The following is a 13,670-nucleotide window of genomic DNA, read 5'->3' as shown; positions in this document are numbered from 1 at the left end:
ATAAGTGCAACTGAATAATCTGAAACTAAAAAAGTTTTAGAAGTATTTGGCCCAACAAAAATAGGTAAAGAAATTTTTGCAATAACCAAATTTAACACTGCATACCTAAACTGTTTACTTTGACCAGCTTGCTATATAATCTTTAGATATGACATAGAAATCCTCTAAATGTTCTTGAGCACAGGCAAGTTGGTATTGCTGAATCCTGAAAGGCCAAGTAATTTTTTATGTAAATTAGGTTCCGACTTGATAATACCAGCTACTTAAACTGAAAATAATTTCCCTAAAATTTTCAGTTATTTAAAAAAAAGAGGTCAACTTTTGGAGCCTTAAATTGACCTACCTGAAAAAGTTGTTTGTTATTGTAGGTCTTAAGCTCCTGATTCCCCCGACATGCTTCTTTTTAAAATCGATCCTTGCAGAAGCGAGAATAAAAAAAAAAAGCTTGTGACTTATTTGTCCTTGAAAAGCATGAATGTTTACTTTCAGGGCCTAAATGAGTTTCTTTTCCCCCCTCGCAGCTGCAAGAATCCATTTCAAATCATATCGGGCAACTAGGAGCTTACAGCCTACCATAGTAAACAATGGTAATAGGTCAGTTTGGAGGCTTTTATGTAGAAGTAAAACCTAACTAATGCTTTCCATTTAAGTCTGTTGCAATGCAACCATTACTGTTCATTTTTAAATGCATATTTACTCACCTGCTTGGTGTTAACCTGGACTCGAAGCTGTTGGCCTTCATGGTGATGGTATCAGTAAACAGCACATCTTTTGCTGGAGATGCCAAAGCTTCAGAATGAGACAGAGATGGATGCATTCTTTGTTGCTGTAACCTTTTCAGAGTAGCGTAACCAAAGGCATCTCTAGAACTTGTGTAACTGAAGTTACAATCTGCTAGACTTTTAATTGTAGCGATAGAGGGTGCTTTAAGGGACTGTGCTCTTCTGGGAAGTGTATGAGAAGAACCCGGAGGCACCAGGGATACTGAGTTTGACTTGGAGAGAGATAGATGGTTAGACTGTGGCGTCAAATAGTGGCTCGTCTTAACAGTTTTAGTACTTACCACAGTACTCATACTTCCACAGTCTGTGTCCACAGTCGTAGCATCCACACCTACTGTCTCTCGGGAAGGGCTTGAGCTCATTGAACTTATGCCACTTGTTGTAGTGTCTGTATTGAAACTTTGGCTACGCATCTTCATATGCGAGCTCGTTGAACTTTCCACAACTAATCTCTCTCGGCTTGTGTTTTCTCTGTGATTCTCTGTACCAAGACTCTTAGTGAATTTTAAGTCATTATCTCCAATACTTGGAGTACTACCAGTGTCTTCTATGTGCCTATTCCCAACAAATGAAGTTTCTAATTGTAATGTTTTCTGTACTGTGGATATGGGTGTAAAATCATCACTCTGAATGAAGTCAACACTGGGGTCCGTAAGCGTTCTGATCCGCCTGTTGCTTGTCTTGTTTTCAGATGACAGTTTCCCTCCTTTTGGATCACTGCTACTACGATGTTTTTTATTAGGCAAAGTAAGAGAATTTAAAATACGATTCTTCACAAGTTTGCTAGACCCAAAGAAAGGGAATGAATTTTTATCCTTTACAGGTCCAGGCCGATCAAAAAAGGATGGCTCTGCGTCCTCACTGATGTCGAGGAAGAACGTACTAGTGGAGCTGCTGCCAAACCGGTCATCCTCCATTATGAACATACCTGCGACCAAAGGACTGATTAATAACAGTACATAAAAATGACGAGCAAAGTCGTGGTACCGAGTAGTGACATGTTTCAGAAAATGGATTTTTAATAGTTGAATAAGGAAAACATTGTCAAAAATGAAGGGTTAAATTTATCTCTTCTCTCAAAAATGAACATGTGAATATATCCTTTAACACAAATATTATGAGTTAACAATCGCTGTATCTGAAAAATGAATTTAAAAAACTATGTAAATGAAGAAGGTTGGCAAATAGACATTTATTTAGATTACATGACAAGCAAAAAAGCGGAACGGTTCTTCTGGCACATGGCTTATTATTTTGCCGGAAGCCAATTCCAGCATGTCATAATTGCAAGAGTTTCATCAAAAGGTTGATGGAACTTGGGGACTCAACAAGGGCTCAGTCACATATGTTATCACCTATTGGGAATGGGTAAAAGCACTTCCCCAAACCTGAAAAGGATGCATAAAATCATTGCTTGCTGCCAGACAGCTCAAGGCATCTTAATCTACATGTTATTGCCTCCTCCTGGCCAAACACCTGAACAGCCGGAGATAATTCTCCAATCTGACAATGGATTTGTGTACTAAACCCTGGCCTTTGAAGTATATATCTACCTCACCTTAGGACAAATCCTATCTAATAAAGACAGAATATGCAAATTGACCATAACTCCACGACAAATATGGAGGCGCCCAAAGCAAGTAAGGAGGGAATATGCAAATTGACGCAACAAGGCGAGAGCCAGAAGGCAGCTCTGGCCCGGAGCGAAGGCAGAAAAGCGGCTCTGGGTTGGAGTGAAGGCGGTGCCAGCAGCCAGGGGAAGGAAGGCCTATTCTTGCACAAATCTTTGTGCTTCGGGCCTCTAGTTGTGTTAATAAAAAGTAAGGGGTCCTAAGATGAAAAGAACTTGCTTCCTTTAGCTAAGTCTTCTCTGATTCCCTATAATGCCTTTCAAAATTAGGTTTTGTCTCTGGACTCTTAATTTACGCACAGCCCCTGCTCCAGATTGCTGAACCCTTCTAGATGCCGGATCAAGACCCCAGTGTTATTATTTAACTCTGAAAGTAGGATTTTCCCAAAGGCTATTGAGAAAAAGGGGAGAAAATAATGTAGGTTGTGACTATACACACAGCTGTGAAAAGATACGCATTCTTCAAGAGGCTACTATTGCCATATTATCTTAGAAAAAGGTAAATTAGAAATGGAACAAATACACAGATTTTGATATTCAAATACAAATGTTAACTGGCTAACTTTATAGGAATATGTCACAATACTCACTTGATGGCGCAGACTCACTCTCACTGTTATGTCTAGAGCTGGTTGACTCTGAGTTCAAACTCAAGGTGCTTGGGATAGATGAGAGTTCATTACAGAGCTGATCCACATCATCTGGAACCACTGGCCACAAATGTTTGCGACTGTGCCTTACAGCATCCCAGTTGTGACATTTTAGAATATCACAGCCTTGTTTAGTTTTGGCTATGAGTCCAAGCACATACACGCAGGTCCTATATGTAAAAGATGTAGTAATAACAGTTTTATAATTCCAAACTGAGATTTCCTAAAGCAATCACAAAGTATTAGTTGGCTATGTGTACATTCTATTTTTCTTCAAACGCCATGAAAAACTGTTAAGCTTGTGGAAAAATGTATTGAAACGAGTTAGGGGTAAATTAGAAGCAACAAATAACGTAAAAACTTTCCTCATAAAAATACTAATTATAATGAAATAATTGACAAGAATATAATGCAACAAAAAAACACATATATTAGCTTTTCTGGGATAAATTTGAAATATCTGAACTACTGGACCACTGGGATATTAGACACACACTACACTTCACTGTTTATTTGCAAGGTAAACTGTAATGAGAAAAACAGAATAGTAATATAACAAGGAGCTCCTTAAGGTGCTTAACTTAATGCATTTAAAAATCTCTATCATTAGGACTCCCAGTGAATTAACAGTTCTAATGAACTACTTTGAATCAATAAAATGCTCTTCCCTTATACCCATTAGTGAAGAACAATCTATAATAATGAAAGTGTAATATGCTAATTAGACTGGACGTCCTTCCAGACGAAGCTGGGGCTGCGAGGGAAGCCCAGGTTCCAGGTGCCAGAGGGAAGCTGGTGCCAGCAGCTGGGGGAAGGAAGGCCTACTCTTGCATGAATTTCATGCATCGGGCCTCTTGTATTATACACTAGAAAGACTTCTGAGTTGAATGATGGAAAGTTCTTACCCTCTGATGGAAAGAACCTCACACTGTTTTGCAAGTTTTAGTATATCTGGAATCACATTTTCTTCCTGCAGCAAATTGAGACCCCAATTTGATGAGCCAATATTTCCCTGAAAGAAAAGAAATCACTTATATCCAATTTAATACAAGAGATTTGGAAAGCAAGCCCTAGCTGGTTTGGTTCAGTGGATAGAATGCTGGACTGTGAACTGAAGGGTCCTGGGTTTGATTCTGATTAAGGGCACATGCCTGGGTTGCGGGCTCAGTTCCCAGTAGGAGGCATGCAGGAGGCAGCTGATCAATGATTCTTCCTCATCATTGATGTTTCTCTCTCTCCCTCTCCCTTCCTCTCTGAAATCAATAAAAATATATTTTAAAAAAGAAAGATTTGGAAAGGTAGTAAAAAAGAGAAAAATTTAATCCCTTCTATGAGGAAAAAAATGTGAAATAAACCTCAAATAAGAAACTTTAGGAATTAATGTTTGGTTTCCCTTAGCAAGAGAACTAATAGTTTAGTCATCTATTTTTCAGCTAAAATTTAATATTTAAAGGAGCAGGAACAATATTGGTCATAGAATATAACGTTCCATATAAAATAATTTTTAACTATTTACTATTATAGGAAAATTATAAAAATGAAACATTATGAAAATCTTATAGAAGTGTTTATTACAAACCAAGGCCCAAAGAGATGCTTTCAGTTTTTTAATTTCTTCCCATTTATCTAAATCTGGTGTACGAACGTTGTGACAGAGCTCTGCAATAATATTCTGGAGAAAGGAAAAAAAAAAAACCATATAAGAAACAATTGTTTTCAGTGTATTTTCTTATTACATCTGAAAACCTATTTAAGGTTTATCTTCAGTAAACCTTGCATATTTAAAATTCTAAAATAATTTTATGTAAAACTTCTTAAGCAGCATGGACTTTCAGCTAATATTCTAGAATTAGCATTCATTAGCCATGTGGAATTGATACTTAGTATTACAAAAACATTAATCAAAATTATCATTATTATAAATAGAAAATTTTAAAAATTAATTTTAAAAAAATTTATAAATACTATATAGATAATAGTACACTGAGCAAACCATTTACTTTGGTGCTCACCAAAGATAACGGAATCTGTCATCAGATTCAGTTTAATTTCCCAATAAAAGGAATGAAGAAACTCAGTTCTTTAGAATGTTTTTACTAAGACAATCTTCCCCAAAACACTATAAAGGAAAAACTCAGACCTTCACTGGTTACAGATTTTATGTAACAAATTAGCTTTGCAAAAGGTGACACATAAATCAAGGAAATGTGTGCAAGCTATTAATATGTCTAAGGATTACGAACACAGACCACCTGAATCCATTACAAGATGGACGCTTTAAAAGCAATATGCCACCGACCTTAATTTTGAAAAATTTTTGCAAAAATAATACTTTAACAACATTAAGATTTTTTCCCTACTTTGTAGCTACTTAAATAAGCAGACTGTGTTTTTACCTGTACTTCCAACAAATGACAGCCTGTTTTGTGGTGTACCAGTTGTCCATAAAGGTGTACAGGCAGGTAGACATGAGGACGCTGTAATCTAGTATAATAAAGATGATTGATATATCTACTGGTTCATTTAAAATAGGCTAATTAAAACAATTACTAATAATAGTGTACTAGTATTAGACAGATATAATTATTAGATATAGCTCCCCAGCATAAATAAAAATATGGAGGTGGAAAGGCATGATTATTTCTCTAGAAAAATAATAGTTTATCTGGTCTCAAAGTAATAGTAAGAGAGCTGAGAATGGAAAGATAGACTAGTAATGGTAAGAGCATGAAGGGTATTTGAATGCTTTATATGTAAGGATATTCTCAGTATGCTAGGAATGCCACTGGAATTTTTGAGCCATCAATGCCATCCTCTAAGAACATTTTTGTCAGTGTAAGAAATAGAATATCCAAATACTCAGAAAACTTTAGAAATTAATGATTACAAAATGGTTTTAAATTTTATATTTGAGGACCAGTAATAAATTACTCCATTAACTGATGGTACCTTTGGTTACTCCGACGAACATAGTTATCGCCATCAATTGGCTTCCGATAAGTAGTAAGTGCTTCATTAAGTTGTTCCTCAATCAAATCAACATATTTTGAATTATATTCCTAGAAGACAATATTGTTTTAATTGTATATAGTTTCATAAATTCACTAAATTTATAATATGTTAGGTACCTAGTAAATCTTAGAGCATAAACATGAGAAAAATAAATATCTAAGAAATTTAAGACATTTTTGAAAAAGGTAGAACAAAGTACTATAAATGTAAATGTTCTAGCATACCCAAAATATTTCCGCTTATACTCCTCTGACCCCATTTTCAATCAATGGGGTACACACTAGTAAGTTAATAATTTTTAAATCTTATTTCAATCCCTTTCCCCATTAAAAAAATAGCTTAATATTAAACACTGAAGATATTCACTAGAAATTTTAAAAAGGAAATTAACTGAGTTCTATTGTTTTAACAACTTTTGATAAGAAATAATATCTTTCCCCACTGATGTAAATCAGGTCAAAAGTAAAAAATGTTTCCAACTTAAACATTTAGTCAATCACATTGCCATCTTTACTGCAAAAGATCTTCACTTCAAAGTGCTTTAAAAAAATGGGTAGAACCTCTTTAGAAGCAATTTAACAGTATTTATCAAAAATTTAAATTCACGTACATTTTAACTCCACCATTATGTTTTTAGAACTTTATCCAATAAACATACTTACAAAAGTACGGAAAGATATACAGGGTGTCCCCCAAAACTGTATACACACTGTAACAGCTGATAGCTCAATCTTGAAACTGAAATGTATTTTAATAAACACATTTACTGCCTTTATAATTATTCAAAGTATGTGGGTACATTTTTTGGGGACACCTGATATATGCAAAAATATTCAGCAAACACTGTTTACAAAACTAAAACACTAGTAACAATTTAAATACCCATCAATACAAGAGTGGTTATAAAAATTAAGATAGCCCTGGCTGGTGTGGCTCAACTGACTGGAGTGCCATCCCGTGCATGGAAGGGTCTAGGTTCAATCCCCGGTCAAGGCAGTAAAGAAGGCAACCAATTGATGTTTCTCTCTCACACTGATGTTTTTCTCTCTAAAACCAATAAAAACATACCCTCAGGTGAAGATTTAAAAAAATTAAGGTACATTCATATAGTAATATATTATTTAGGCACTGAAATGAACTAAATTTAAATAGAATATACACAAAATCAATAGTTCAAAACAAATAACTGTAGCTTAAAAAAAGATAAATATAAATACAAATAGTTACATATAATTTAAGATCTGATTTCACACAAAATTTAAATACTTAACATCTTTAGTTTCAAAATATTGATGATATAATAAAAACCTCCAAGTTCACCAATCTTTCTTCCAAGTTAATGCATACAAATTGAATCTTATTCAATAGAAAGTTACCTTGTGCCACTTTTCCAATTGTTTTGCTACATAACCCCTTTCATTCAGATAGGAAAACCCTTTTGGAATGGAAAGAAATCTGAAAATGAAAACAATTGATAGTTTAACATTGAATCTGACAAAACACGTTAAAGACTAAAATATGTCAAACAAAAAACATGTTTAAGGAGCTTAAAGACTTTAGGAACAGCTCCTACCTAAAACAAAAAGGTCAACTATTACTGATTGTAACTTCAAATACAAATACATTTTCACAATCTTTGCAAAAATCACATGAATCTAATCACACTAGAGAAAATGTTGTGAAATGCATGAGACATAGAATGTAAAAGAAACACTAAAGATTTAAAGGATTTCCAAGGTCCTAAAGTAGGCCCCTCTCACATGTTTACAGCTGAACTCCTTTTTAGGTTGGAATCCAGCTTTGACATATACCACCAGAGAACACAAAGAAAACAGAACTACAAGGAAGAATGATTTAAAATTTACCTCAGAAGGAGAAGCAAACCTTTGTCCCCAAGGTGGGATAAAGCTGGCTTCATCTGAATAAGAGCATGAAGATTGGCCTAAAATAAATAATTAGGCAAATTGAAAAATTGCACAAACATAGTATATTCTCTATTTTCAAAACACCTATAATATACACATTATAATTTCATAGTTTTATATTAAAATTGATGTCTGCATATCTTATTAGAAAATAATGAAGCATCACCTTGTCTTCACAGGCTTCATCGAGGATATCAAGAGCTTCAGAAGAAATTGTTTTGTTTTTATCATGTAGCTGGGTCACTAGCAATTCAATTCCCCAGTTATTGAAGAATTCAACATTAGCTCTCAATAATACTCTTAAATGTTTGGTTGCATACAGCCTACAGGCCTATAAAGACAAAAGAAAACATTTTTTAAAAAACCCCACAAACTTCACCACGAATAGCCTATTTGACTTTGTTTTGGGACAGTAGCAGAACTGCTACTTGAAAAGGGCAAAAAAACTGGAATTGATGATCTAGTTCTTGTATGAATATTTTTTCAGTGCTAGTAAAGTAAAATACTTCTGTTCCTATCTAGCTGCTTTTTCCCCTTTAAAAATATGAGTACTGGATGGAGTTCTTTGGAAGAACTAAAATTTTACAGTAAGCTCAAATTCCATCCCATATCCTTTCAATTTATAATTAATCTTAAAGTTTAAAAAGGAAATTAACTGACTAAAGTCTATAGATCAATACAGTATCTGGTTATTAAAAAAACAACAGTATCACTGTCTGTCATACTCACGTCAGTGGCTGCAGTTAGGATCTTGGAGAGGATGACTCTGGCCAGCCCGTCTCTGCTGTAATCCAAGCTGGAAACGGTCAGTTTTAGCAAGTGATCTTGGTTTTTCAAGGAGCAAAGGTTAAGGAGACTAAAACAAACAAACAAACAAAAAACCCAGAATAAAAATAATGAAGTTTATTAGAAATTATTGTATCAATTTGTTAATTCACTAAACATTTTTAAATTCCTAATATGAACAGGCTTTTCTAAAAGAAATGGTTTAGTGACAAGTGAAAACAGAACCTAGAGATGCTCACCACTGAAATACGCTGCATTTTTCCAGCATTTTGACTCCATGAGGGTGGCAAGAAAGTGTTCCAATAAATAAAAAGTAGTGTTGACTAAGGGTAGTCAGTAGGCCATTATTTTGAAGACTTCTTTCAGGTTTCATTCCAGAGGAGGCATTGAGCCACTGAACAATATCTTTGACTAGATCTTCTAAGTACCCCTGCCCATCCTAAGAGCAAATACATTGTGATACTGTTAGAAAAGTACTTAGTACCTATAGTTAGACAATTAACTTTAATCAAGTCCAAAAAATTTAATAATGATGAAGTTACAAATAATAGATTATCAATGACCTGAGTACCTTATTGTTTTTAATAGAAAATATAACATTGTTGTACTTAATCCCAGTAGATACAATGCTACATGAAGATGGTGTTATTTTCCATTTTACAAGGAGTAAACCAGTTTTTCTAGAAGGCAAATTTCTTGCCCAAAGTCACAAAACTAGCAGGATTCAAATTTAGGCCTGTGCTCATTCCCTATGTGTCTAAATAGAGTTTATGCATATTCAGAAGTAAAAGGGAGCAAATACAATAAAAACATTTGCTCTGGAAAATATTCAAAGTGCTTATTACCTCTTCAGACTCAAGAAGAAATTCTGTAAACTGGCAGCCCACGACCGTAAGCTGCTTCGACTTGGCAAAACCCAGGTCCAGGTTGGCATATAATTTACTGCTGGGCTTGTAAAAGTAAAGTAGTCTTCGTACAAATCTAAGATCAAAATTAAATTAGCAGCCAATAAACCAAGCAATTATTTTAGAATCTTAACCATAATTTATGAAATACTAAGGTTTTGAATGTTTTATGTCTAAACCATTGGGTGGTGGGCACATGTGCAATATACAGAACTTGTAACAGAAACCCACACCTGAAACCTGTATGTTCATGTTGACCAATGTCACCCCCATCAATTTAATAAATAAAAAAGCAAGCAAACAAACCACTGAGGTACATGACAAGAAATTTAACAAGCACATTTGGTACATTACACACACACACACACACACACACACACACACACACACACCCCCCAAAAAAACAAACCCCCAAAACCCTTTATTTTAAAAAATATCTTTGTAGAATAAGAATTTTATAGTGAGATGCCTGAAAGAAATTGTGGAAAAGGAAGGTGCTAGCAGGAAAAATGCAGATATATAACATGGCTAGAAGATAAGGTTGGATAAACAGCCACCTGGACATGAATTTTCTTCTATGGTATTTTATGAAGAACTTTGTACGACAGCTCTATAAATTAATCTCATACTAGGTAATTTTAAGCATGTTATCACACTATGATTTTGTCATTTTTTTTTTTCACAATTAGGTAAAAAGCCAAGTATAAAAGGTGCAAGTAAATTTTAGGTTACTGAAGTTATGAAGCAATGAACATAATTTCTGATATTTCAATGTTCAAGTTTTCAACATTACATTCTAAGCTTCCATTTAATTTAGTTCAACTAATTTCATTCACTATAATATAATCTAATAAATGTGCCAGTTACAGAAGTGGGAGAAACAGTTGAATGAGACATCATCTCTGTTCTCAGGGAGTACAAAAAGTTAGTGCTATGCTTCTTTATTCCAATGTGGTTTATATAGTCTACATATTTCTCATATTTTAATGCAGATATTAAATTAAAATCACAAGTTGATAAATACAATAAAAAAAAAAATGACGTAAAGGCCCCCTTTACTTCTCCAAGGAGATCAGTACTGGTGGCTGGTTATCCACCTCAGAGGCAGTAAAACGCATGGCGGTACTAGAGAAGAGCATAGGAGCTGAAGTGCTGTATTTGCTATGAACATGAGTGTGTCTTGGGGAAGGTGGGGAGTATTAACCTGATTAAGGGGAGTGTAAAGAGGAGGAAGAATGGCTAACCCTCCAAAGGCAGATGGGAATAGAAGTGAAATAATAATGGCCCTCATTTTGGGAGGGAAACACTATGTCCTTATTATGCCATTTCACACATTAGGATTAAGATTACTACATAGTTGATATTATCCAATTTGAGAAAATTTTATATTAAGTACTTCATTTGCTCCAAAACTAAAACCACAATGTAAATAACTAGAAAGAAAATTAGCCCTAGCTGGTTTGGCTCAATGGATAGAGCATCAGCCTGTGGACTGAAAGGTCCCAGGTTCGATTCCAGCCAAGGGCACATGCCTGGGTTGCGGGCTCAATCCCCAGTAGGGGGCGTGCAAGAGGCAGCCAATCAATGATTCTCTCTCATCATTGATGTTTCTATCTCTCTCTCCTTCTCCCTTCCTCTCTAAAATCAGTAAAATATATTTTTTAAAAAAGAAAGAAAATTAACTGATGCTTTCTGGTTATAAGACTATGTATGTATAAAAATGTATAAAAAGATGGCCCCAGATTAACAATTTTTCCACTTTATGATGGGGCGAAAAAATACGCCTTCGGTAGAAACTGTACTTTAAATTTTGAATTGTGAATGTTCCCCAGGCTGGCGATACATGGTACAATACTCTCTCCTGAGGCTGGGCAGTGGCAGCAAGCTGCTGCTCCTAGGCAGGTATGTGATCATGAAGGTAAACAACCGATATTCTACAGCACACTGTGCTTCCAGAGTTTTTTTATATATGGTGTTCTGAACACGTTCAAGGTAGGCTAAGCTCTGATGTATGTTCAGTAGATGTTATAATGCACTTTTGTCTTTCAACTTACGATGGGTTTATAGGCACATAACCCCATCGGAAGCTGAGGAGCATCTGTATGTATGTGTAAAATACCAAGTATTACAATGTACATATGCATCTTCAAAGCACCAATTATTATTTTAGCAAGTATTAGGTATAATTCAAAGCTAAGTTCTCTACACTTAAAAGCAAAATAGTTCTTACATACCTATGTAACTGTTCATCTTTATAGTTTCTTAGATTTACATTTGGCCACTAGAAAAACAGAATGTTTACATTATAAAAGTATTTACCAATTACCAAACATATAATTATGATGAATTACAATGAATATTAAAATGAAGACAATCACACCATCACCAAGAAGTATCCTGTAATACCTTAAGAATGGTCCCTATAAGATTCCAATTCCATTCGAGATTCTCTTTATGTTGAAGGACTTGGCTATCTCTGAGGTTCATTAAAAGAGCCTCCTCTGTATCCTAGAATCATCAGAAATAAAGAAAACTAAGGCAAATTGTCTCACATCAGAAAACTAAGTTTAAAATTTAAAAACAAAAGTAAATATTTTTTATTTTAAAATGAATTATCAAATGTTTTTTACTTCTATAGTTATAAAAGCACAACTCTAAACTGCCTAGTCATTATAAAACTTGGAAGCCATCTGGAAATCCATATGCATGAATAAAACTGAAAAGTCAAGCAAGTATATGTACTGGTATACTAAAATCCAAGCAAGTATGTGATACTTAAGGAAACCAAGTTAAAGATTACGATTTCTTTTCAGTACCTTAAGAACAAATATATCTTTCTGAACTCTGAGATATTGATCCCGTTTTTGATGTGTTGCAATTGCTTTCTGAATAATGTGATCTAAATGAAGGCTGTAAGGCTTAGGTCCTCGTTTCTTCATTTCATGGAAGCGTTTTAAACAGTTCAAGGCTGCACTGGCTCTCCTAATGAGAAAAAGATTCAATTAACACTATAGCGAGCTAGCATAATTTTAAAGAGATCACTTCGGTAAATCATTCTATTAAAACACATAAATTCAAGGATAGAAATTATCACTATAAAGTAAATTATCTAATCAAATTTGGTACCACAAAGAAAAAAAATCAAGAACACTGGAAGAAATTCATGGCCATAAAAATTTAAGTCTATCAGGCTTTTGGAAAGCACATTTTTCCATCATGAAACTACTAAAATAAAAGCTGAAAGCTACCCTTACACATGTAAGCCTACAGTCAGGATCAAAATGGTCCCTAATGTCCCAAGTTTATAATTCAACTTTAGTTTGTTAAATAATAGTATTTTCATTGACAGAATTAAAATCAATAAATAGAGTATTATTTATAGTGAGGCCCACATGTGTACTTCTGAATAAAGCCAATTAAACTTTTGAGAATCCTATATAATTAAAAGCCTAGGTGGCGTGATGCCCTCGCGCGACATGGTCACAAGATGGCTGGCAGGGGAGGGCAGTTGGGTGAGACAAGACCTGCAGGGGAGGGCAGTTGGGGGTGACCCGGCCTGCAGGGGAAGGCAGTTGGGGGCAATCGGGCCGGCAGGGGAGGGCAGTTGGGGGCAATCGGGCCGGCAGGGGAGGGCAGTTGGGGGCAATCGGGTCGGCAGGGGAGCAGTTAGGCGTCAATCAGGCTGGCAGGGGAGCGGTTAGGGGTTGATCAGGCTGGCAGGCAGAAGCGGTTTAGGGGCAATCAGGAAGGCAGGCAGGTGAGCAGTTGGGAGCCAGCAGTCCAGGTTTGTGAGAGGGATGTCCGACAGCAGGGATGTCCGACAGGCAGTTGGACATCCCCCAAAGGGTCCCAGATTGGAGAGGGTGCAGGCTGGGCTGAGGGATACTCCCCCCCCCCCCCCCCCCCGCCAATGCACGAATTTCATGCACTGGGTCTCTAGTGTATTATAACTGTCAACAAAATTTCATAGTTCTGAACAG

General features: G+C 35.5%; 1 protein-coding gene across 3 annotated transcripts in view; it reads right to left on the bottom strand.

Annotated features, from left to right (window-relative positions):
• RICTOR (RPTOR independent companion of MTOR complex 2) overlaps positions 1 to 13,670 on the bottom strand; it is a 94,771-nt gene that overhangs the window by 14,749 nt on the left and 66,352 nt on the right. For 2 of the 3 annotated variants that reach the window (XM_079790668.1, XM_079790670.1), the window contains 16 exons: positions 12,507 to 12,672; positions 12,097 to 12,198; positions 11,925 to 11,971; positions 9,631 to 9,766; positions 9,025 to 9,224; positions 8,729 to 8,855; positions 8,166 to 8,330; positions 7,940 to 8,016; positions 7,451 to 7,529; positions 6,012 to 6,121; positions 5,459 to 5,546; positions 4,642 to 4,734; positions 3,968 to 4,074; positions 3,003 to 3,232; positions 702 to 1,710; positions 344 to 415 (listed from right to left, as the gene is read on the bottom strand). In XM_079790668.1, the coding sequence (XP_079646794.1) occupies positions 344 to 415; positions 702 to 1,710; positions 3,003 to 3,232; positions 3,968 to 4,074; positions 4,642 to 4,734; positions 5,459 to 5,546; positions 6,012 to 6,121; positions 7,451 to 7,529; positions 7,940 to 8,016; positions 8,166 to 8,330; positions 8,729 to 8,855; positions 9,025 to 9,224; positions 9,631 to 9,766; positions 11,925 to 11,971; positions 12,097 to 12,198; positions 12,507 to 12,672 (2,808 nt within the window). The remainder of the gene's footprint in view (positions 1 to 343; positions 416 to 701; positions 1,711 to 3,002; positions 3,233 to 3,967; positions 4,075 to 4,641; positions 4,735 to 5,458; positions 5,547 to 6,011; positions 6,122 to 7,450; positions 7,530 to 7,939; positions 8,017 to 8,165; positions 8,331 to 8,728; positions 8,856 to 9,024; positions 9,225 to 9,630; positions 9,767 to 11,924; positions 11,972 to 12,096; positions 12,199 to 12,506; positions 12,673 to 13,670) is intronic. The other variant, XM_079790669.1, reaches the window with a different exon arrangement.

This window comes from Cnephaeus nilssonii (assembly GCF_951640355.1).
Source record: "Cnephaeus nilssonii genome assembly, chromosome: 2".
In the NCBI taxonomy this organism is placed as follows: Eukaryota; Metazoa; Chordata; class Mammalia; order Chiroptera; family Vespertilionidae; genus Cnephaeus; species Cnephaeus nilssonii.
This window is presented reverse-complemented; position numbering and strand designations above follow the sequence as displayed.